This window comes from Gymnoscopelus braueri, assembly GCF_963280865.1.
Source record: "Gymnoscopelus braueri genome assembly, chromosome: 12".
NCBI classification, from domain to species: domain Eukaryota; kingdom Metazoa; phylum Chordata; class Actinopteri; order Myctophiformes; family Myctophidae; genus Gymnoscopelus; species Gymnoscopelus braueri.
Genome location: NC_137614.1, coordinates 10,037,494 through 10,063,203, shown reverse-complemented (window position 1 = coordinate 10,063,203; position 25,710 = coordinate 10,037,494). Strand labels below are relative to the sequence as shown.

The 25,710-nt window shown below is 42.3% G+C and overlaps 1 protein-coding gene across 1 annotated transcript in view; it reads left to right on the top strand.

The window, feature by feature from the left end:
• Positions 1-25,710, top strand: part of LOC308096368 (ERC protein 2-like) — a gene marked incomplete at both ends in the record, with an annotated part of 339,729 nt that overhangs the window by 148,977 nt on the left and 165,042 nt on the right. The window contains 2 exon segments of the mRNA XM_080443792.1: positions 9,189-9,326; positions 25,208-25,435. Coding sequence (XP_080299918.1) covers positions 9,189-9,326; positions 25,208-25,435 — 366 coding nt within the window.

Below are 25,710 nucleotides of genomic sequence, written 5' to 3'. Positions count from 1 at the left end.
AATTTCAGTTCACAAGGGGGTCTGTCTGTGTGTTTGTCCGGAGCCATGCTGTGGTTGGCTGGACAGATCACTGCCAACCTTCGTATGCACACAGCCAGGCAGTAGGCCAACTTAGTACTTGTACAGTAGTACTCCATGCATTCTTTTTTCCACATAATGTTTCATATTTAAATGTTGTATCAATGGAGCTCTGATTGGGCTGAAACCTCGCCCACATTTGGCGTCATACGTCATATCGTCTCTGTCTCGGGTGGAAACCTCATATAAAAACTGTTACTTTTCAGGATTCAAATAAAAAAATATATCAAAAGGTAGCAGATCTACAAGCTCAAAACGCGGCGCGAACGGATCTGCTACTTTTGATGCTTTTGTGTGACATTGTAGTATAATCAAGTATAGGGCGTTAATTTACCCCCCAAAAAAGCTAGAGGATGGAGATTAGAGGTTTCTGCCCGACAGCAACGATATATGACTGACGTCATAGCTGACTGACATCAGGTCACATGAAATCTTGAGATCCACATTGGTGTCATGCCATGCTGCATGGCTCCAATGTGGATCTTGGATTTGATTTATTTTCACTAGCTACAGTGGTGATCTCCTCACAATCATCAGAACGATTTAGGTAAAAAAAAAAGGCAAAGTTTCCTTTTAACACATTGACTGCCATTGAAGTCTATAAAAGTAATTTCAAATACACCACTTGACTGCCATGGACGTCTATAGACCAGTGGGTCTCAAAATTAAAAAGTTTGAGAACCACTGCTATAGACGTCAGTTGGTTTTTCCAGTGATTACGATAGAGGGCGCTCTTCCGCAACCTGTGACTGATCCTGGAACTCCCGAAGAAGAATACACCCGGAAATCTCGTAATTCCAGCCCGTCCGGACTAACTCTGTCTCTGTACAATTATCTAGCCAGTCACACAAGCAATTAATTAGATTTAGTATTTGAGCAACCGAGTTAGCGGACACAACTCAGACCTGTGTCTTTGATGGTTTTATTATACTAACACACAATACAAACACACTCTTTAACCACTTTTAGGCCAGTAGCCCTGTATAGGCCATGTGGTCAAGGTTAAGAGTCAGGGTCAATAGGTTAAACATTTAGAAAATGAAAAATAAACAACAACACAACGACAAATTACTGACATGAAATATACACACACAAGTATAAAACATAACAGAAATATATAAATGTATTGTCGTGTAAACTCAATTCTTACCGTCATTCTCTTGGAGCTCGCAATGGAAAATGACGAACGCAGCCATAACACCCTGGTAACTAGCACTGATGCATGCAGAACACTTCGTCCTGTTTAGTGAGCAATCTGAGCATCCACTCTACTTATATGGGTTTCGTCTACCCATGTGGGTGTAACCTTCTGTTGATTAATCATGTGACTTGTGTATTGTCTTAAATGTGGAAACACAGGCTTTAGCACTGTTCTTAAACAGTAGCCACTGTCCCCCAGCTCCTTATCTGACCTAATCAATCAACCCTCATGTGACACTCAGGTGACATGTGTAAAGTCCACTGCTGTGTTGTGGCTTTTAGAATTTGTATATATTTGTAATTATAACTTCAGTGTATAACTCCAAATAAGCAGTATTAACCTTCATATAAGCATATGAACTCCTAGAATAATAACTTGGCATATCACTCCGGTATAAGATCATAATTAAGCAGGAAATACACACATAATGATAATCACGATAATAACCCACGATAATAAGCCCTGGAAGGCCTTGGATAATTCTACACTCTCTAAAAATACATTTGTCTCAGATTTATTTTCCCAGATTGCGTTTTTGGTGAAAACAAGCCATATTCAACTGCCGATAACTAAAGAACGGAAGATTGCGGTTACAATTTTCCTCTTTCCGGATAATAGAAGAGACCCTTGTCCTCCCTCACAGATATCTGGTCAAAACATAATTCTGTGGGTCTCGAAGATTAGTAAAAGCGCTGCCGGTGGCGGATGAATGAATGAATGAATTCCCGGTAGTCAATGTGTTACGGACCTTAATGCTTAATTTACGCACCGTTAACCAAAAATTGCCAATCTACAAGATCAGAATGTGTCACGTCTGCGACATGTTCTGAGCTTGTAGATCGTCTGTTTTCGGGGAATGTGACAACGTGGTACAACAAAGCATAACATCAGGCCTTAAAACGGTTTTTCGTCTTGTTGCAAATCTTTGGTCTGAAGTGAACTAGGGCTTATGACAACAAAGGCCCAAAATAGGGACGCCAGGGTTAATGTGGTTAAAAAGTAACACTTTATTATTCCTTTGAATGTTTCTTTCATTTGTTTCCTTGCTCAAGGCGAGAGGCCGGTCGGTCGACTCCCTTTTATGCTGGGAGACAGACTCTGGGAAACATGGAGACAGTATGAGGAGGAGGAGAGACACATGGATTCAATCCGGGCCCAGCTGGGCTGCATGGGAGCACATAGGGGCACCATCGCAATGTTCAACATTATCTCTATGTGTTTGTTGCAGGGCTAAAGTTCCATTATTAGCAGCCACAACACTGCAGCATCCTTGTGTGGGTGGCATCTCTCAAAATGCCACCGGAACAAGTTGTACTGAAAAGTTTACGCCAGCGACGATGCCACAGGGCCGTGGTGGGAAAAGTACTCAAATGTTTTACTTAAGAAGTACTCTGTTACAAGTAAAAGTCCCAAATACAAAATTTGCTTGAGTAAAAATACTTAAAGTACCAAAAGTAAAAGTACAACAATTTTTTAAAACTACAAGCTCATCTACAAGCTCTACAAGCTCACAACGCGTCGCGATGCGACACGTTGTGAGAACCCACCCTTTGATGGCCTTGTTGTCCTTGTTGGCTGTGTTTATGGCAAAACAGCCATCTTGACAACATAAAGTGCTACGTCACCAGCCTACTCTGGGGGCGATGCAAGTCGGGAACAGTGTTTCCAGATTCTGTGACAGAAACAAGCAACCAGGTCTAGGAAAACAAGCCCAAAAGAAGCGACTATGGGCCAAATGAGCACTTTAAACATACATCAGCTATTTGAAAATAGCAGATCTACAAGCTCACAACGCGTCGCATCGCGACGCGTTGTGAGCTTGTAGATTTGCTATTTTCAAATAAAATCTTGGGGGGAAATTACAATAAGGAGACCTGGCAACACTGGTCGGGAACAATGCAAGTTGTGAATGCATGTCACACTCACTTATGCCACTAGTGTACCCCCTGTACCAGTTTGTCCCTTTTATGCCCATATATGGAGATAGCCTGGTATGGCCAGACTAATATCACTGCGTAGATAATAGTCTGGACTCTCTGTGTGGGGAAAAAAAAGCCTCTAGTGATAAACCTGCCCCATATTTGCATACCGGGCCCTGATTGGTGGCCCGAAACTTTGAGGGCAGCCAAATCCAATCACAACCGAGCGGGGCCAGACTAATCTGCAGAGGGCCTTTTTTTTGCACTGTCAGATTGCTCTGGTTTCCAGCCTAATGGCACGCTCCCACCGCACTTTTATTTTACCTCTGGGGCGGAATCTGACAATGCTTTGTCAATGCAAATGCGTGGATTCATGGTCTTGCACGTTTTTTATCTGTATGTCTGTCTGTGACCCTTTTATGTCGATAGATGGAGAATCCCGGAAGTCATCAGTATACGTACATCTGCTATTTTTGAACATTTTTTAAACATCTTGAAAGTGTCTGAAAAACTTTGAATAATGAAGCATTTTTTAAACACAAATCTTCTCCTCTGGGGGTCCCTGGCACAAAACATTTTCAGATGGGGGTCCACAGCCAAATATATATATCAATTTTGGGGTCCTTGGCACAAAAAAGTTTGAGTAACCACTGCTCTACATTGCACGTTACAGCGCAGTGCCCACCGTGATCACATACATGCCCATATCAATCCTACAGTATGTGAGTTACTGGGAAAAAGCTCTGAAGTGTTGGGCGGCGTGAAGCTTTCCCATCATCCCCTTGGGGAGGATGGTTCCAACTTCCCTATCGCTCCGTGGTATCGTCCAACCAGAGAGCTCAGCCTGGTGGCGTAATCGCTGTCATTAACCTTTTAAGACCGGGAAAGAATCTTTGTGTCATTTTTACATTTCTTTGGCTATTCAAAAATAGCAGATCTTCAAGCTTGCATAGCGTGGCACCGAGTTTGTAGATATGCTATTTTAGAAAAATAGTGAAAGTTTGCGCAAATCTTTGACTATGTATTTTATTATTATTTTAGAGAGAACATTTGTAACTCAAATCTTTGCTTCTGGGGGATTCTAAATGTCTTCTAAATCCTAACAGTTTTTTTGAAAAACGTATGTTTCTATATAAGTGGTGTCGAGGACCCCCAAAATTATATGCATTTGGTCGCAGACCCCCATCTCAAAATATTTTGTAATAGGGACCCCCAGAAGCAAAGTGTTTTCCTTTTAAAAAAATATATATATATAAAAATATTTGCACACATTTTCACTATTTTTCAAAAATAGCCGATCTACAAGCTCATAGTGCGGCACTCGGTGCTGCGCTATAAGCTTTTATATCTGCTATTTTTTGAATAGCACAAAGAAATCTAAAATGACACACAGATGCGTTCCCGGTCTTAATGAGTTAACCTATCAAGATTTACCCACGGGTTTGTGGCTAGCTTTTGCTTTCGGGCGCCCACCAGCCCCACCTTCTCCCACTTTCCCCTGTACAGATAAAACCAACATGGCCGTCCTTATGAAAGCTTCCCCCCACAGCCTCTGGGGAGAGGCAAGAGAACACAGGGGACTAATTGGATTCATTTGTAAAATAGCGGAGGGAGATTTTTGGACATTATCTGTTCATGTACCCATGACTGGAATGGAATGCAGGGCTCAACTCTTGCCTCTTGGACATTCTTAACCAAAGTGGCACCATTTCAGTTAAAATGTGGTCTTTCGGTGGCCCAGAGCGGTTTGCTTGTTCTTTTATTGAATTCTCATGTTCATTAAATAATGAATCCTTCTTGAGTGCTCTTACTTTTTTCCTCCCTTCTCTTTTTGGTACAATACAAGCCCTCAGAAATCTCTTACAAAAAAAACCCCAAAACGGACAGCTGGGATGAAATGTGGTAGTAATACTTTGCAGCACAGTGAATGGAGCCTTGTGTCCGCATGCAGGAGAGAACACTGGATGAGGTTGGAGTTGGTTAATGGAAAAAAAAAAGAAACGAAAATTAATGGTATGTGGATGAAAGTGAAAAAAGTCATCACGGTTATTAACCACTTGAACCCCAGCATGATGATTTCTGGGAGGGAAAATTCGCCGTTACGACGCGTTTTGAGTTTTGTTGTGTAGATGGAAAAAGTAGTCCTGCTGTTGTGGTAACTCAGGTCCATTTCAGTAAGGCTAGAGCAGTAGTTCTCAATTATTTTTGTGCTAAGGACCCCCAAATTGGTTTATGTGCGCTGTGAGCTGTGAGTAGATCTGCTATTTTTGAATAGCCAACATATAAATGGATAAAGGTGGTGTGTGTGTGGGTGTGGGTGTGTGGGTGTGTGAGACTCACGCAGAGAGAGACAGAGAGACTCCAGGAGGAGGACAAGCGAGTAAAGCTTTCAGCTGCTAGCCAGAGCAGATTGTTGTCTGTGTTAACACATTGACTGCCATTGACGTCTATTAGACGTCATTTCAAATCCAACGCTTCACTGCCATTGGCGATTATAGACGTCATTTGGTGATGTCAGTGATCCTAGGACTCCCGAAGAAGAATACACTCGGAAATCACGTGATCTAAAAGAAAGTTTTTGGTGAAAACAAGCTATATTCAACTGCCGATAACTAAAGAACAGAAGAAAATCATTCAAATGAATAACTTCACTTCATCACCTCATATTATTTGCGTTCTGTGGGGGGATGTGCTCATCATGACAAAAAAAAACAAAAAACTGTTTGAATTAATGCAATTTAATCGCCCAAATTAAATGTTCCCGGTGCCTAAAAAGGACCTCAAGTCAAACTCTAGACCCTCCAGAGCCGTTTTGCCTGTTTTACCGTGTCCTAATGCCACAGCTGCATATGCTAGTGTTTTGTTAAGTACAGCTCGGAGCGTGTGTGTGTGTGTGTGTGTGTGTGTGTGTGTGTGTGTGTGTGTGTGTGTGTGTGTGTGTGTGTGTGTGTGTGTGTGTGTGTGTGTGTGTGTGTGTGTGTGTGTGTGTGTGTGTGTGTGTGTGTGTGTGTGTGTGTGTGTGTGTGTGTGTGTCGCGCGCGCACAGTTCCCTCGGATGTTCATCAGATAAAAGCTGTTGAACAGCACAGCTGGCAATTACTCTGGTGCTTTGGGGACATGAGGTTAGCCACAGATACACAGACGCACAGACACGGTCCCTTAACTCATCGGGCCGAATTAACTCTTATGGTACAGAGCTAAAACTACGCCGCCGCTTTTTGTCAGATGTTTTTTAATCAGCGTGTGTGGAATGATCCAAGAGGCCGAAGGAGGAAAAAAAGAATGCAGGAAACGGTTTACTGTATGACCTTTTACATGTCTCTGTTAATGTAAGTCCCCCCCTGCTCTATGCTAGAGCAGTGGTTCTCAAACGTTTTAATTTCAAGGACCCCTATAACTCTGAGATCATACAAACGGAACCAACATTTTAGCCACATAAGGGTCCATTTGGTTCTGTTTTGTATGCTCTCCGTGTTGTAGACGTGCAAGGCAGTGGTTCTCAAACTTTTTCATGTCAAGGACCCCCAAATTGACACTTATCAGCCAGCGGACCACCATTTGAAAAAAATATGCGGTAGGGACCCCCATAAGAGAAGATTTTTATGGCTCTAGCAGTGATTCTCAACCATTTTAATTTCAAGGACCCCCAGTTTGACATGCATTAGGACTACGGACCCCCATTTAATGACATTTCTATTTCTGGGACCCCAATTTATATCGTAACATCAAGGTTAATGTAACTCTGAGAGTGTACAAATGGAACCGGGTCCATTTGGTTCCATTGGACCCGTTAGGGACCCGTTAGGGTCCATTTGGGTCCCAAATGGACCCGTTAGGGTCCATTTGGTTCCATTTGTACACTCTCAGAGTTACAGACCCATAAGGGTCCATTTGGTTTCTAACTATCCATCATTCAGCTGGGGACCCCCTGGAACTCCCTCAAGGACCCCTGGGGGTCCACGGACCCCACTTTGAGAACCAATGCTTTAAGGTTCCATTTAGAACCCCCTCAAGGGAACCCTGAATGGTCCCTGGTTTGGTTCCCACCTTGTGAACCACTTGTCCAAGAGGGTTTTATTTGTCAATTGACTCATACTCATGGAAGCATCAACATGTTGGTGCGGCCGTGTTCCGCAACTCTATGCTAATAATGACAATGCAATATCCCCCTCTTTACCCCCCTCCCCCCCTATTTTCCCCTACTCTGTACATATAGTCAAGTCAAGTCAAGTACATTTTATTTATAAAGCACCTTTAAAAACAACCAAAGGCTGACCAAAGTGCAGTACATCAGGGTTAAAAACCACACAAAAAGCATCAAATACATACACATACAACTGCAAGCAAAAATACAAAAAACAAAAACAAAAACAAAACAAGAAGATCAACAATATATACAAAAAAGCAATAATACAAAAACCATAGCAAAAAGGCAAGTAGCTAAGGAAACATTAAGGAAAAATGTGGGAGCACGTAAACAGGTGTCCAACAATTTCTCCATGGCAGGGGGTACTACTTAAAAGGCCTGGGAGAACAGGTGCGTTTTTAATCTGTTTTTAAAAATGTCCAACGAGGGTGCAGCCCTGATAGATGGCGGTAGGTTGTTCCATAGTTTTGGGGCAGCAGCCGAAAAATCATGGTCATCTTTTGACCTCAGGCGGGTGTGTGGAACCTTGAGGAGCCCTTGATCCGCTGATCTTAGTGGCCTAATGTTATCGGGGGGAGGAAGCATCTTACATATAGTGTTTTATATTTGTGATGATATTGAATTTTGGTATTATTTTTTATAGGTTGATGAATTGAATACATAGGACCCCTATGGAAATAAGACCGCAAGGACTTTTTGGCGTTATCCTTTTAGACCAAGTGTTGGACTGTACTCATGCTGTTTTGCATTTCTGTCTAATACAATATTCATTCAATATCAATATAACAACAAGATAATAATGTTAACACTGGGTGTAATAAATAATCCAGATGGGGCAGCAGCCCGTGTGGGTGGTCCGCTGTGACACTGTGCTTTAGTTAGTTGTTCTGTTGTTTGTACTGGATTGTTTTAATCTTTCGGCATTGGCGGTGATTATGTGTGACTGTAGTGCATTTTTGGGATATCAAATTTTCATTTTGATAACCCATTGACATTTTTGGGAGTCAAACTAAATGTAATGCCTCAACTCCTACAATTCCATGTGCTTGTCGGGGTGGATGGTCCCCAGTTCAAATATGATTATTTTGGGGGGGGGGTCCCCAGTTCAAATATGATTATTTTGGGGGGGTCCCCAGTTCAAATTATGATTATTTTATGGGGTCCCCAGTTCAAATGATTATTTTGGGGGGTCACGGCCTGAAAAGGTTGAGAGAACCACTGCTTTTAGAGCAGGCTATCGCGGCTGCATCATCTCAGCGATGCGAGGCAGGAATGGAAGACATTAGAACCAGGAAATTGGAGAAACGGAGCCGAGGGCTCAGCAGCACGCTGTTCTGGTGTCCAGAACTCCAGATTGATCGCTGCGATGAAGCAAACCCGGCCAATGGGATCGTTGCATTTTCAGGGGCATCGTCATCGCTGTTGCCACTTGGCCCCCGGTCCTAGATACAGTACATTGCATTCAGTGTTGCCAGATTTCGCAAGAGAAACAAGCATCCGGGTTTGAAAACAAGCCCAAAATAAGTGACTAATAGGTCATAGATTTGAAAATATAGCCTCACGCGGGAGATGTGAGTTCGAATCTCTGGCAGGATATGGGTTACTGTGTGTGTGTGTGTGTGTGCGCGTGCGCAACTGAACTTTGATTCTCAATCTAAGCTTTTGTGTCTCACAAAATCTGTTGTGCATGATACTAACGTCCCCTTTCTCTCTCCCCCCCTCTCTCTCTCTCTCTCTCTCTCTCTCTCTCTCTCTCTCTCTCTCTCTCTCTCTCTCTCTCTCTCTCTCTCTCTCTCTCTCTCTCTCTCTCTCTCTCTCTCTCTCTCTCTCTCTCCCCCTCCAGATAGAGAACCTGCTGGAACAGCTAAAGGACAAGGACAAGCAGGTGGCCGGGCTGAGGGAGAGGGTCAAGGGCCTGCAGACGGACTCCAGCAACACGGACACGGCCCTCGCCACCCTGGAGGAGGCCCTGTCTGAGAAGGTAACGCATGGATGGAGGGAGGGATGGATGGATGGATGGATGGATGGGGGAACAAATGGAGCAGGGGTGATGCAACTTTGATGATGGAGACGGCCACTATATTTCCACACTCACTCCAGAGGGCCACATTGCATATACTGTTGGGCAGACACCTCTTATCTTCGTATTTCAAACTTTTTTTTTCGCAAATAAATGCTGTACTTTGCCATATGTCACACAAAAGTAGCAAAAATAGCCGATCTACAAGCTCAAAACGCGCCGCAGTGCGACGCATTTTGAGGCTATTTTTGCTACTTTTGAATTGGAATCCTGTTTATTTTTTGCATTTTATTTTATTTTGAATCCTGAAAAGTAACATTTTTATATGTTTTTTGTTATGAACTTAAATACAAATACATTGGACATAAAAAAGACAATATAATTTTAATACCAGTCATTAAGCTACTAATATAGACTGAAGTAATTAAAGTGGGGCATGTTTGCATGTTTGGAATTGTAACAGCTGAAATCAATAATATGTCAGTATTCCGATATTAACCTGCGGACCGCATTAAGTGAAGGTGGGGGCCGCATGTGGCCCCCGGGCCGCCAGTTGCCCATGTATGAGGTAACGGATGGAGGGAGGGAGGGATGAATGGATGGGGGGAACGAAGGGAGGTTGTGTAGCAGTAGTAGTGTAGGAAGAGCCGGTATAGGCTCGAAACGTCACGTTCCAATGATGGTGCAAAGCAGGGGTCTTCAACGTTTTTCAAGGACCCCTTGGCTGAGAGAGAGAGAGAGATGAAGCAGGGACCCCCATTATATATTGTATAATATATGTTTTCATAGATGTCATAGGTAGCCTCATAGGCCAGTTAAACCCTCAATACTAAGTACACTTGAATCTTTCACGCTGTACTTGGTCTGCTTTTTCTTCCCCTCTACACCAAACCTCTTGGAAAATAGCCGATCTACAAGCGCACAACGCCTCGAGGCGTTGTGCGCTTGTAGATCGCTTGTTAGATCGCTTGTAGATCGGCTAATTTTTGGCTAAAGTTCTCCTCAGAATAGGGATGCTGGGTTGAAGTGGTTAATGTAAAACCCCCACAAAGATTTGGCGGACCCCCTGTAGTATCTCTGAGGACCCCCTAGGGGTCCCAGACCCTCTGTTGAAGACCCCTGATGTACTGTAAAGGAACCCAATACATTTTTGAGCGTTGGAGCCCAGCACCTGGATTTTAGTGAGCGGATGTCCGCGCTTTATTGTTTGTTTCTGAGGTTGTGTAGTCGACCAGTGGTTCTCAAAACTTTTCAATTTCAAGGACCCCCAGTTTGATATGCATTTTGTTCTCGGACCCCCATTTGAGACTGGTTCCTAACTCTGGGGCCCCCCCAAATCCACACTATAAAACCTTGACTCTGAGAGTGTACAAATGGATTGGATAGTGTAAAGTGATTGTTTTGTTTTGTTCATTAGCTCTATGTTCCCATAGTGATCATTATTGCTATAGTCTGTTTGTTCAGTAACAAGGCTCTAGCCGTGTCCCCAGCCTCTTCTAGTAAACAGAAAATAAATGTCAGAATGCCAATTTCATCCAATCAGGAGAGAGAACTCAAAGAGTATACGGGATACAAAAAAACAAGTTAACCCATTAAGCCCTGAGGTTCCAATTCTACAAAATGTCTCTTAAACAGTTTTTCGGAAAACATATGTTTCTATATCAGTGGTTCTCAAACCTTTTCATGTCAAGGACCCCCAAAATTATATGTATTTGGCCGCCGACCCCATCTAAACATGTTTTGTTCCAGGGACCCCCCAGAAGTAAAGATTTGAATAAAAATAATTCGCTTTAAAACAATATATGTTCAAAGATTTGCACAATTTTTCACGATTTTTCAAATATAGCAGATCTACAAGCTCATAGCGCGGCACTCTGTGCCGCGCTATGAGCTTGTATATCTGCTATTTTTGAATAGCCAAAGGTTTAAGTGGTGGTTTAAGTGGTTACACAGATGCGTTCCCGGTCTAAATGGCTTAAATGGGAAGTGATGAAACAAATAAACGAGCAGACAAAACTGGAACTGGAACACAAGCTGATGGATGATAGATCTTTATGGCGTTCTCTATTTGGTTCCATTCGTGCTCTCTCAGAGGAGACTGTTGTTTGTGCAACACTGAGACAGAGGTCTTGCTGTTCCAACGGTTTGCTTATATCTGCTCACTGTCACTTAGACCAACTTATCGCCATGCCCATTAGTAGGAGTGTAGTAGGAGTGTACTATGGGAGGAGTAGGAGTGTACTACGGGAGGAGTAGGAGTGTACTACGGGAGCACTGCTGCTGCCGTCCAGCAGTGCTGAGAGACGGGCTGGAGGAACACACAGGCTCCATCTCCGTCTATACAGCTTGACTGTATTACAATCTATACATTTTAGCCACAAAAAAAAAATCCTTTTATTTTTTTACACCTCAAACCTCTAGATTAAAACGTTGTAATCAGCAGTGGTGGAAAATAACTACTGTAAGTACATGTACTTAAAGGGATATTTCACTTTCAAAAAAACTTTTGGTCATTTTATCGTCTACTCAGGCCTTTGTGAGCCCCCCAGACAGTTTTTAAGTTGCTCGATTCAGTATTTAGAGATTTGATATTCATTTTATCAGACACGCCCACTTCCTATACAAACCCATTGTAACTTCAAACTCCATTTTAACCATGTTAGATTCATCAAAAACACCCGTCCGTGGTTCTGGTGACTCATACCGCCCCCCTAATACGCGAGGGGGCCGTGGTTTTTCAATTACTTTTATTTTTAATATTTTTTTTGGAAAATGAAAAAAAATAAAATACAATTTTTTTTTTTTTTTTTTTAATAATCGGAAAAACACGGCCCCCTCGCGTATTAGGAGGGCAGGGTGAGTCACCAGAACCAAGGACGGGTGTTTTCGATGAATCTAACATGGTTAAAATGGAGTTTGAAGTTACAATGGGTTTGTATAGGAAGGGGGCGTGTCTGATAAAATGAATATCAAATATCTAAATATTTAATCGAGCAACTTAAAAACTGTCTGGGGGTTCACAAATGCCTGAGTAGACGATAAAATGACCAAAAGTTTTTTTGAAAGTGAAATATCCCTTTAAGTACAATTTTTGAGTTTTGAGTGTTTTACTTTATTAGAGTATTTCCAATTTGCGATACTTTTACTTCTACTCCACTACATCTCAGAGGCAAATATTGTACTTTTACTCCACTACAATTATTTGAAAACTTTAGTTACTACGGTAGTTACTTTGCAGATATAAATGACTATATTATAAAACATACATTAACCACTTTAAACCAACTATTTTATTCATAGGCTATTTGAAAATAGCACATCTACATTGTGATCTTGTAGATCTGCTATTTCCAATACTTTTGTACTTTTACTCAAGCAACATTTTGAACGCAAGCCTTTTACCTTGTAACAGAGTATTTTTATATTGTGGTATTGCTACTTTCACTTAAAAAAAGTTCAATATCTGAGTACTTCTTCCACCACTGGTAATCAAAACGTGCGTTTTTTTTCCCCCTCCATGCAACAGTCAATTCTGACAGACCGCTGTCAATCACAAGAGCGGCAGCACATCTGTGACCCGCTCCGCTCGTTGCCAGTGTATCCGTACCGTTTGCGGTGGAATAGACTTAAGTAAGCAAAGCGTGCGAGCGTAACAGAAACGGGGGAGAGATATGACAGATAACTGTATAGGATTCAGGGGTCTGCAGGGGATGTTTATAGCTCCAGGCCAATGTTAGTGTAATATCAGCCTTGTATCTAACATTGTATGATACACAGTCCTCTCTGACCTTATCTATTGGCCCCGCGCGGCGCGGTTCATAGCCAAAAAAAGTCTCCCTTGCTTTAACCCATTAAGACCGGGAACGCATCTGTGTCATTTTTAGATTTGAGCTAAAAAGCATTATTTTACAATTTGGCTATTTTTGAAAAATCGTGAAAATGTGTGCAAATCTTTTGAATATATACTTTTGTTAAAGCGAAAAATTTTAACTAAAATCTTTGCTTCTGGGGGGGTCCCTGGAACAACATATTTTGAGATGGGGGTCCGCGGCCAAATACATATAATTTTGGGGGTCCTTGACATGAAAAAGATTGAGAACCACTGACATAGAAACATAGTTTTTTTCAGAAAACTGTTTAGAAGACATTTGTATAGAATCGGCCTCATGGGTCTTAATGGGTTAAACAAGATCAGCTGGCCCGCATAGCCGTATACATAAATATTACACGCACAAGTAACAGCATAGCACGCATTCCCGACGGCACGCGTATAGCGTCGAATTGATGACACTTGAATTATGTTCGGAGTAATCGCGTCGAACTCGACATACAATGCAGTTCACGCTCCCTCTGTGAGCACCGCTGGGACTTTTTTTTCAAGTAGAGTTACCTTCCGTAACCCTCCTCCTACGAGCGAGCGAGCGTAGCGGGCTGAGCCGGTCCCTCTGTGTGAGCCTGGATGAGCTGGGGATATTATCCCATTCAGACCGGGAACGCATCTGTGTCCTTTTTTAGATTTGAGCTATAACCATTATTTTATACTTTGGGGCTATTCAAAAATAGCAGATCTACAAGCTCATAGCGCGGCACCGAGTGCCACGCTACGAGCTTGTAGATCTGCCATTTCTTTTTTTAAATGGTGAACATTTTGTGTAAATCTTTGAATATCAATTTTTTAAAGCAAACATTTGTAAATGTCTCAACAAATGTCTTCATTTTTCTGAAAAACTCTCGTTGCTATATCAGTGGTTCTCAAACTTTTTCCATGTCAAGGACCCCCAAAATTATATGTATTTGGCCGCGGACCCCCATCTCAAAATATGTTGTTTCCTAGTAGCAAAGATTTGAGTTAAACATTTTCGCTTTAAAAAAGATATATGTATTCAAAGATTTGCACAAATTTTCACGACAATTCAAAAATAGCAGATCTACAAGCTCATAGTGCAGTGCCGCACTATGAGCTTGTATATCTGCTATTTTTGAATAGCCCAAAGTATAAACTAATGGTTAAAGTGGTTACACACAGATGCGTTCCCGGTTTTAATGGGTTATTGGTTGCAAACATGTGGCGTTTGTTGTTTTCTGGCAAGTGTGAGAACGCAGCTGTTCCCCATAAAACCTCACCTCAGCGCTGGTGAGTTAGCGGAGCGGCTGCCGCTAGCTAACACCAAAAAAAAAGATGAATCGCCTCCCCGGGTCGTCACTGCCTGCCTGCGGCCTTCAGGCTTTTTCTGTAATTTGCCTTAATGTGGGAATATTTTCGCCATAAAAAAAAGCCATTGATTTTCCCTGAATTGCAGAGGGAGGGTGAATAAGTCACTACTTTCGGGTAGCGTGGAAAATTCTACTCACCCAAATAGCTGGAATCCCGATGCTGGATTCCTGAGACTTTTGTTGTTGTGGGTTGCTGCAAAAGGCACAATGCCCTTAGTGATGTGTTTACGTGTTTACTTGTCTTCGACGTTTTTTCAGGCCAAGTAGCTGAGAGAGAGATGTAGCAGGGACTCTACATATTGTATAAAATTGGGTTGCACATTAAAGGATCTACACCATGCATTTAAAATATATATATTTAATATCATATTGTTTATGTCCCTCAAACGTTTTTCAAAAGGTTTGAGCCTAAATCAAGCCTCAGATATACTCATTCCAACTAACTTCTCTCCTGCTTATAAAGCACTTTCACCTGCAATACCACATTGTCCTTATTTGTCAAGGTGGTATTGCAGGTTCCGACATTATTTTTTTATGTCGGAACTGAAGAACGGGAGGGATTATACAAAGTAGGTATCGCATGTGACGTCACGGACGGGGGCAAATCAGTTCGCCTGTTGTGAGACCAATTTACCCAGATATGCTGTGAAAGCCTGAGTGCTCAAACTGGGGTATTTTTTGGGATAGAAGAGAGGTGGGGGAGACCAACAACACAAAAAGGAAGGAAAAGTTAAAATTCATGGTGTAGTCCCTTTAAAGTTTTTCATAGATTTTATAGATCGCTTCATAGACTTGTTTTAGAGCACTATCATCAGTGTTGTGAAAGTGAATGCATTCTTTTCCCCCTTTTGTTTACACATTATCTTCTCTATCAATATGTTGGATTCCCGTTAATGTGCATTTTCAGACATTTAAACCCTCAATACTTAGTAAAATTGGCCGTTGGCTCTGTGCTTGGTCTGCTCTTTTTCCCCCTCTACACCACGCCTCTTTTTGCCGAAAGTTGTACGTTTGTAGATCTGCTATAACCCCCAGGGGTTCCGTATCCCCTGTTGAAGACCCCTGCCTTACAGTACACCTGTGACAACGTGGGGCATGTGTATTAGTAGCACTACATTACCTCAGACAAGTAAAACCAAATCCTTTTCAGATTTTGTTTTACGTGACCTTTGAACTTCTGTGTTTAACCCATTAAGACCTGAGATACGATGCTACAAAATGTCTTCTAAATTCTTAACAGTTTTCTGAAACACTTTATGTTGCTATAATATCAGTGCTGCTCAAACCTTTTCATGTCAGGGACCACCCAAAATGATATGTATTTGGCCGCGGACCCCCATCTGAAAAAGATGGGGGGCCAGAAGCAAAGATTTGAGTAAAAAAAAGTTTACTTTAAAAAAGTGCACTTTATTCAAGTGCACAAACTATTTTTTAAAGCAAACATTTGTAACTATCAAATATCTCAACAATTGTCTTAATTTTTCTGAAAAACTATTGTTGCTATATCAGTGGTTCTCAAACTTTTTCCATGTCAAGGACCCCCAAAATTATATGTATTTGCCGCGGACCCCCATATGTTGTTCCAGGGCCCCCCCCCAGAAGCAAAGATTTGAGTAAAAAAAGTTTGCTTTAAAAACATATACATATTCAAAGATGTGCAAAAATGTTCAAGATTTTTCAAAAAATTGCAGATCAAGCTTGTAGCGGTGCCGCGCTATGAGCTTGTAGATCTGCTATTTTTGAATAGCCAAAGTGTAAAATAATGGTTGAAGTGGTTACACAGATGCGTTCCCGGTTCTAATGGGTTAATTTGCGCAGGACATGGTACTGTTTAGCTCTGTTGTAGCGATGCAGGGGGAAACAAACAGTTGCTAGTGCACATGTGTGACTGGCGCCGCACGCTCAACTCTGCTTGCCTAGTTTACGTGCAGAGGTGGAAAGTAGAGGTGGAAAGTAAACTAAGTACATTTACTCAAAATACTGTACTTGAGTACAATGTTGTGGTACTTTTACTTTACTTGAGTATTTCGTTTTTTTTTCGAATCCACTTCTATCTCTCAGAGGCAAATGTGAAAAGGAAAAAGAGGAAAAATAACCCAAAACACATATGTACTGTATAGGTTATTTTTCTATAATTGCCCTATTACCTAATAGCCTACTCAATAAAACATTTAAGCATACAAATTATGTGACACCTTTTATTTTCTAGTTACTTTGTAGATTTAGATTATTATAAAACCCACCCAAGCGCAATTTTGTACTTTTATTTTTATTTTTTTAATAGCCGATCTACAAGCTCAGCTACTGTATGTAAAAAAAAAAAAAAGTGTGACAAATTTCCGAAAACATTTAGTACTTTTCCTTTGGTCCTGTACTGTATGTACTGTATATGTTGTGTCACTTTGCACTGCGTTTTTAGAGCTTGTAGATCTGCTACTTTTGATGCTTTTGTGTGACGCTGTAGCAGGGGCGCAGCCATGGGTGGGCATAGAAAGCTGGCCCTTTTTTTTATTTTTTTTATAATCATTTTTTTGATCAAAATCAGGCAAAAAAAAGAATTAAATAACATAACCCTAACCTAACCCTAACGCTAAAACCAAAATAAAGTAACAAAAAACGGGGAAAAAGCGCACGCACGGGTCTAGGCCCAGCCTATACTAGCGTTCTGGCTGCGCCACTGCGCTGTAGTTATGATCCAAAACACAAAGTTTAAATATGAAGATAAGAGCTTTCTGCCCAGACAGCAACGACATAGCCTTTTACTTGTAACAGAGTATTTTTTTAAATATATTGTGGTATTGATACTTTTACTTAAGTAGAAAAACCAGAGCCTACTCCTTTCCAACACTGTGTGCGTGTTTGTTAAAAGTGCAGGCTGCTAAAAAGGGTTGCTGTTCAGGAGTTTACAGGCAAACAGACAGCAGGTCTCTCAGAGGACAGATGCAGACAGATGTGGAGATGTCCACCTCTGCTGCAGATGTTGTGCAGTGACTGCCAGAGGTTAACACGCTGTGTGTGTGTGTGTGTGTGTATGTGTGGGGGTGTGTGTGTGTGTGTGTGTGTGTGTGGGGGGGGGGGGGGATTGGCTATTTTCAGCGAGAGATATTTAATCTAGAGCAAAAGCAGAAAATACACTAGTATAAAGCAGTGGTTCTCAAACTTTTTCATGTCACGGACCCCCAAATTGACACTTATTAGCCCGTGGACCCCCATTTGAAAAGATATGCCAGGGACCCCCATAAGAGAAGATTTTGTACGGCTCTAGCAGTGATTCTCAACCATTTTAATTTCAAGGACCCCAGTTTGACATGCATTTTAGTCTACGGACCCCTATTTAATGGCATTTCTATCTCTGGGACCCCAATTTATATTGTAAAATCAATGTTAATTTAACTCTGAGAGTGTACAAATGGAACCAAATGGCCCCTTACGGGTCCATTTGGGTGAGAGTGTACACTCTCAGAGTTACAGACCCATAAGGGTCCATTTGGTTCCTAACTATCCATCATTTAGCTGGGGACCCCCTGGAACTCCCTCAAGGACCCCTGGGGGTCCCCGGACCCCACTTTGAGAGCCAATGGTATAAAGCCCTGAGGGACTCCGGTAGAACTCAGGCTTAAAGGTTACTCATAAAAATTGCAACAACAAATAAGTAAAAATATTATTATTAAATGTTGATGTCCTCCCAAAAATAGTAATATTAAACATGTGTGTTTGTACACGTATTTGTGTATGTGTGTGTGTGTGTGTGTGTGTGTGTGTGTGTGTGGGATGTGTTTTGGCTCAGGTGTGTCCTTGCCCTGAGCCAAGTATAAACTCTTGTCAGAGCGGTTGACGGAAGAGACTCCGTGAAAACATCCCTAAGTGGATCCATTCCGGACGGCAAGGTGCTCGCTCGCTTTCCGCACGGATTGGGGCATCTGTGTGTGTGTGTGTGTTTGTTTATGTGTGTCTATGAGTCTTGTCTCCACCCAATCAAGGAGGCCTGCCCTGAGGACCCGAGACGTTGCCCATTTTGATCGTTTAATCAAACAATGTTTAGTTTCTGTTGTGAAAAGAGAAAAAAAAGTCAATTAGTAAGAAATGACCGTTGGCAGATGTGCGTTCCATTCGCTGTTGCAACACTCGAGGCGACGCGGCACTTCGTAATGTAACTAAGTACATTTATTCAAGTACTGTACTTTTACTTAAAGGGGAAATCCACCCCTTTTCAATATTTAACTATGTCATTAATATAGCATAAAGGAGTTGTGTGGAAATAAGAAAAAGTTCCCCCCTTTCTGTGTTGCCTTGAACTGGAGGATTGATTGTGGGTTTAACATTGCAAATTACACCATGATGAGTCATCACAGTGTAATTTGCAATGTTAAACCCACAATCAATCCTCCAGTTCAAGGCAACACAGAAAGGGGGGAACTTTTTTCTTATTTCCACACAACTCCTTTATGCTATATTAATGACATAGTTAAATATTGAAAAGGGGTGGATTTCCCCTTTAACTTGAGTATTTATAATGTGTGACACTTCTACTTCTACTCCACTACATCTCAGATGTTCCCTGGAACAAAACATTTTTACAAGTGTCCGCTTTAAAAAAAAATATAGATTTAAAGATTTGCAAATGTTTTCATAAAAAAATAGCAGATCTACAAGCTCATAGTGCAGCACTCGCTGCCGCGCTATGAGCTTGTAGATCTGCTATTTTTGAATAGCTAAATGAATCTAAAATTACACGGATGCATGCCTGGATTCAATGGGTTAATCACAAATGTTGAGTCTCTGTCGTGAAAAGAGAAAACGTCAATTAGTAGAAATGACCGTTATTGGCAGACGTCGTGTTCTGTTCTCCATTTGCAACACTTGAAGGCGACACAACACTTCAGATGTCGTCGCCCAAAACGAGGGCCTCTTTATCGGCCAAGATTGTTTTCCTAGCCGGCAGACTTTTTTTTTTTTAACTCATTAAGACCGGGAACGCATTTCTGTGTCATTTTTAGATTTCTTTGGCTATTCAAAAATAGCAGATCTACAAGCTCATAGCACGGCACCGAGTGCCGCGTTACGAGCTTGTAGATCTGCCATTTTGGGGAAAAAATCGTGAAAATGTGTGCAAATCTTTGAATATATATATTTTTTTTAACTCAAATCTTTGTTTCTGGGGGGGGGGGGGTCCCTGGAACAAAATATTTTTAGATGGGGGTCCGTGGCCAATTTTTTTTTTTCTTTTTTTTTACAATTTTGGGGGTCCTTGACATGAAAAAGTTTGAGAACCACTGATATAGCAACATAGGCTTTTTTTTAACAGTTAGGATTTAGAAGACATTATTTTGTAGAATCTCCCAAGAAGCAAATATTTGAGTTAAAAAGGTTGGCTTTAAAAATATATATAATCAAAGATTTGCACAAATGTTCAAGTTTTTTTTTTTTTTTGCAGATCTACAAGCTCATAGCGCGGCACCGCGCTTTGAGCTTGTAGATCTGCTATTTTTTTAAATAGCCCAAAAGAAATCTCAAAATAAAATGACACAAACGATGTGCTTGCCCGGTCTTAATGGGTTAAATGAAACTAGAATAATCGCACTATATAAACTGTAAATCCCCTTCTCTTTCTGTCGGAACCCGTTTCTTGTTTACGCACAAACCACTTCTGATGCAGACTAGCCCATAACTCAGCCTCTGATGAGGGGGAGCGCTGCGTTGGCGAGCGTTGCCGGCAGACTCTGCGGTCCGCGCAGGGTGTGTGTAATGTGTTTACAAGAGCGCGTGTGTGTGTTGCTAATCACACACCCTGTCACAAACCTGCTCTTTGGAGCCAGTCGCTGCCCACAATGCTGTGGTTCTAATTAGCAGAGGGCCAGGAAGGCAGGGCAACTTACTGCTGTGTAGAGCAACATGCCAAGCCCTATGCTAGCTTCTTTAGAGGACGTCTGTTTGTGTGTGTGTGTGGGTCTATGTATATCATTGCTGTTGGGGCAGAAACCTCTTATCTCCATATTCTTAACTTCTTTTTCATAAATTAACGCCCTGCTTGATCACACTACAGCATCACAAAAGCTTCAAAAGCAGCAGGTCTACAAGCTCGAAATGCGGTGCGAAGCGACGCGCTTTGAGCTTGTAGGTCTGCTGCTTTTGCTACTCTAGAATTTCAGTCCTGAAAAGTCACAGTTTTGGAGATATGAGGTTTCCACCCGACAGAGACGATATGGTACTGTATGTGTATCTATGTACAGTGTGTGTGTGTGTGTGATAAAATAGGGCTTAAGTGGTTAATGTATGTTTTGTAATAATAATCTACCGTAAATCTTCAAAGTAACTAGTAACTAAAGTTTTCAAATAATTGTAGTGGACTGAAAAAACTGACCTCTGAGATGTAGTGGAGTAGAAGTATAAAGTATGAAACAAAAATGGAACATATTCCAGTAAAGTTAAAAGCATACCTCAAATGTGTACTTTGGCTACAGTACTAGAGTAAATGTACTTAGTTACTTTATACCACTGATATACCGTACACACACACGCACCTGTGTGTGTGCGTGTGTGTGTGTGTGTGCACTACTCCCTTATGCCTCATAGAGACAGGTTTTATAATCACATCCTGGTTGCTCTCCCCAAACCCCAAACATCCTCTAGATATTTCACGGAAGGTGGAAAACACCCAGCGCTTATTAGCTGCCTGTGTGTGTGTGTGTGTGTGTGTGTGTGTGTGTGTGTGTGTGTGTGTGTGTGTGTGTGTGTGTGTGTGTGTGTGTGTGTGTGTGTGTGTGTGTGTGTGTGTGTGTGTGTGTGTGTTCAGTGAAGCCCCGCTGTGCGGTGCAGGGCTGCTAGCTGTGCTCTGTGCCAGGCCTAGTTAGCAGGGAGCACTTGTCCAATCGCCAGGGGCCTAGAAGCTGCCAATCAACGCGCACCGATGCCACATTGTAAAGCCGGGCTGCCAAGCCCATGCTCCACGCCTAAATAAACACCTGAATAAACACCTTGATAATCACTTCAGCCCTCACCTAGACGCGCACACACACACACACACACAGTAGTCACACACGCACACACACTCACACACGTGCACCCGAGACTGCACACTCCTCAGACACAAACATGATTCGCACACCAGCATTCCACAGTTCACCGCAATGCGTTTTACCGCATCCCTAATAAAACTACAGATATACACGTCTAATAGTCCCACACTCATAACGCCAGGTTTAAAACACACCAAATATGCACTTTACCATCGTCTCTGTCGAGGGGAAACCTCTTATGTCCAAAACTGTTTACTTTTCAGGATTCAAATAGAAAAAAATGCAAAAGTAGTAGATCCACACGCTCAAGCTTGTAGATCTGCTACTTTTTATGCTTTTGTGCAGTGGCACCGATGTATGCGTAGCGCATGTGTGTGTAGGTTTTTGTTCCGGGTTTGTTTTTTACTTTAATGTGGTTAATTCGTTTAATTTGGTACAAAAAATGTACTCCGTGACGCCAAAAAACGGTGGACGTCGAGAGTGCTGAAACACGACGCTCGGCCGCTGGGAAGAGGAGCATTCCCGCGCGTCTTTACCATAGAAATGCATGGCAGAAAGGCGCTGGCAGAGGCGCAGTCAGTAGCGCTGTCGCCTCACAGCTAGAAGGTCCTGGGTTCAATTCCCGCCGGGAACTCTGTGGGCGCTGGGGGCGTGTCTTCTCCTCCGCGTCACCAGCCCCATACCCTAGGTGGGTTTGGCGAAAGGGCCTACTCTGTGTGGAGTTTGCATGTTCTCCCCGTGTCTCCTAGGGTAGTTAATACCCTCACAAAAACATGTAGTAATCCTGGTCGCTATACCGCCTCCCCCATGACAGCCGGGGCGCCTGATGGAGGGGAAGGGAACTGGTTGGAATAACGTGTTCCTTCCACACGCTACGTCCTACCGGTGAAACTCTCCCCTGTCAGGTGACAAGAAGGTCAGTTGGCTCTCATGCATTGAAGGAGGCATGAGCTCGGCCCTGGTCTCCCTGGGCTGGTGGGGGGAGTGTAGCGCCCAGGATCACTTAGAAAATTGGCACCGGGTGAAAAAGGGTTAAAAAAAATCGTCGGATAAAAAATGTATTAAAAAAAAGAAGCAGCGCGAAAACAAATGCTTTCTGTCGACATGGCCCCTAAATCTGCTCCTCTTGTCTCTCACTCTCTCTCTCTCAACTTCCTCTCTGCCTCTCCGTTTGGCCGGTCTTCCTACCATGTGCCTGCTATTATTTATGAAGGTATTATTTATGCTGGGCTTTTATGAGTTTGTCTTTGACTTAGTAACGTGGACGGCTAGCACAGAAAGCCCGCTCTGCTCTGCCAAACCGACAGCCTTAAAAAAAAAAAACAACAATATGAGAGCGAAGAGCAACTGAAATCGAGCATCGGTTGACAATCCTTGTGTTCCTGGACGACGAATAAGGTGAAACGTTGAACGTTGATGTTGCCAGACTTTTCTTCTTCCCCGTCAGGCCGTAGCCTGTACAGCCCCACTGGCCAGCAAGTCCTCTCTGTCGGGTGAAAACCTCATATGTCCAAATGTGTTACTTTTCAGGATTCAAATTAGATAATTGCAAAAGAGAAACATGCTGCGTTTAAAGCTTGTCGATCTGCTACTTTTGATGCTTTTTGTGTGATGCTGTAGTACATACATCGGCAACTGGCGGCCCGGGGGCCACATGCGGCCCCCACCTTCACTTAATGCGGCCCGCAGGTTAATATCAGAATACTGATTATTGATTTAAACTGTTACAATTCCAAAAATGCAAACATGACCCGCTTTAATTACTTCAGTCTATATTATAGTAGGTTAATGACTAGTATTAAAATTCTATTGTCTTTTTTATGTCCAATGTATTTGTATTTAAGTTCATAAAGTTAACATAAGTATAACTAAATGCATTTGAAATTAAATAAAAATGTTAACTTCTCAGGATTCCAATTCAAAAATAGCCAAAAAAGATATTAATTCCAAAAAAAGAAATAGCATAAATAGCAGATCTACAAGCTCAAGCTTGTAGATCTGCTATTTTTGCTACTTTTGTGTGACATAGAATGGCCGACAGTATATGCAATGTGGCCCTCTGGAGTGAGTGTGGAAATATAGTGGCCCTCTGCATCATCAAAGTTGCCCACCTCTGCTGTATAGTATGATCAAGTAGGGCGTTAATTCACGAAAAAACACAGAAAGTTAAAATATGGAGATAAGAGGTTTCTGCCCGACTGCAACGATGTGTTCACAGTCTTGTATCCACTGACCTTATCTCCTATCCCCCCCTCCCCCCCCACTTTTCTCCCAAAGTTAACCACATGAACCCTTAGCGTCCCTGTTTCGGGGCGAACATTCGGTGAAAATAGTAGATCTACAAGTGAGCTTGTTGGTGAAGATATTTAGTGTAGAGCGAAAACTAGGAGGGGGCTTAGCATAGACCCACTCGGGGACTCCGGGCAACCAAGTATAAAGGGTCAACAAAATGACCCTTTACACTCAACAAAAATAATTAAAACTAGGTGTGAGGAAAACAATATTTTAGTTTTTAGCATACCTTTTAGCTTTAACTGTAAATATTTGTAATGTGCTGTTTTATAGAGTTTTTATTACAGAGTCTTGCCCCTGACAAATACCTGACAAATACCCCATACCCCATACCATAAAATAATTAAAACTAAACTAAAACTGAGTATTTATGAGCTCTTATACATCTGATTATACAGGGTTATGAGCAGATTAAAATGCCATATAAGTATGTTCATGATGCGTTATACACATAGGATGCATAGCAAGTGCTACCGATTAAAAGCGCAACCTGGGGACCTTCACTATTGTGCGTGGCGGGTCCATCATAGACCCACCCCACACAATAGTGGTGGGGGGTTCATGCACCGCAGGGAGCTGGAGAAAATAGCTATAATATCAATATAATATCTAATAAAATACAGTGATTTTGTTTGAATGATTGAATATGATTAAGGATTACTGTGATTATGGTAAGCTGACATTTCATATCACACACACACACACCATACCAGGGGCGTGCTGGGACCAAAATTCAGCTCTTTTCCGAACCGGCCCCCCGTTTCGTTTTGTCAACGGGGGGGGGGGGGGGGGGTTGCTGCGTTTTAACCCAGCAACCCTATGTAAATTGCGCCACTGCTGAAAAACGTCCCAGCCCAACAGTAACGTAACTAATAATTGGGCCGCGCGACCCGGAAATTACCGTAATAATCCTAAAATGGGAGCAAAAAAAATTTTAAATTTAATTTTATTTATTTTTTATTTATTTTTTTGGGTGGCCCAACGGCCGTCTGGCGGCCCGTAAATGGCGCGGCCGTTCTGGAATTTTCCCGAATTTCCCAGTGGCCAGCACGTCCATGCACCATACAGTAAGAACTCCTGTAAGTTATTAAAAGTATTTTTTTTTAATGCATGGCCAGGGACCACCTGCAATACCTCGTGGTCCGCGGACCACCGGTTGAAAACCTCTGAAGTAGGGCGTTAATTTACGAAAAAACACAAAAAGTTAGAGATATGGAGACAAGAGGTTTCTGCCCGACGACAACAACAACAATATAATCCTGTGTATCCTATATATAAACCTTTGTCTCTCGTCCCCCCCCCCCTCTCTCTCTCTCTCAGGAGCGTGTGATCGAGAACCTGCGCGAGATGAAGGCTCGGGAGGAGCGGGCTCGCCTGGAGGAGCTGGAGCAGATGAGGAGGGAGAACCAGGAGCTGAGGGAGCAGCTGGCGTCCCTGGGACAGCCCCAGAACCTGTCCCAGAGCCAGGGCCCCCCCAACCCCCTCGGCGGCCATGGGGCCCCCCTCGGCACCGGCCTCAGCCCCGGCAGCCACAGGCCCGACGGAGAGGTCAGCATGGAGGGAGGGGAAGAAACACAATCATATGAACAACGGGGTTATTGAGCCATTAGACCGGGAACGCATCTGTGTCATTTTAAGATTTCTTTGGCTATTCAAAAAATCTACGCTAAAACAGAATACCCCAAATAAATCTTAAAATGCATTGTGAGCTTGTAGATCGTCTATTTATTCATTTAAATTGCTTTGAAAATTCATGAATGTTTAAAAAAATTATTTGATTTTTTAAAAATTGAAACGATTATAGTTGCGATAAGCTCAAATCA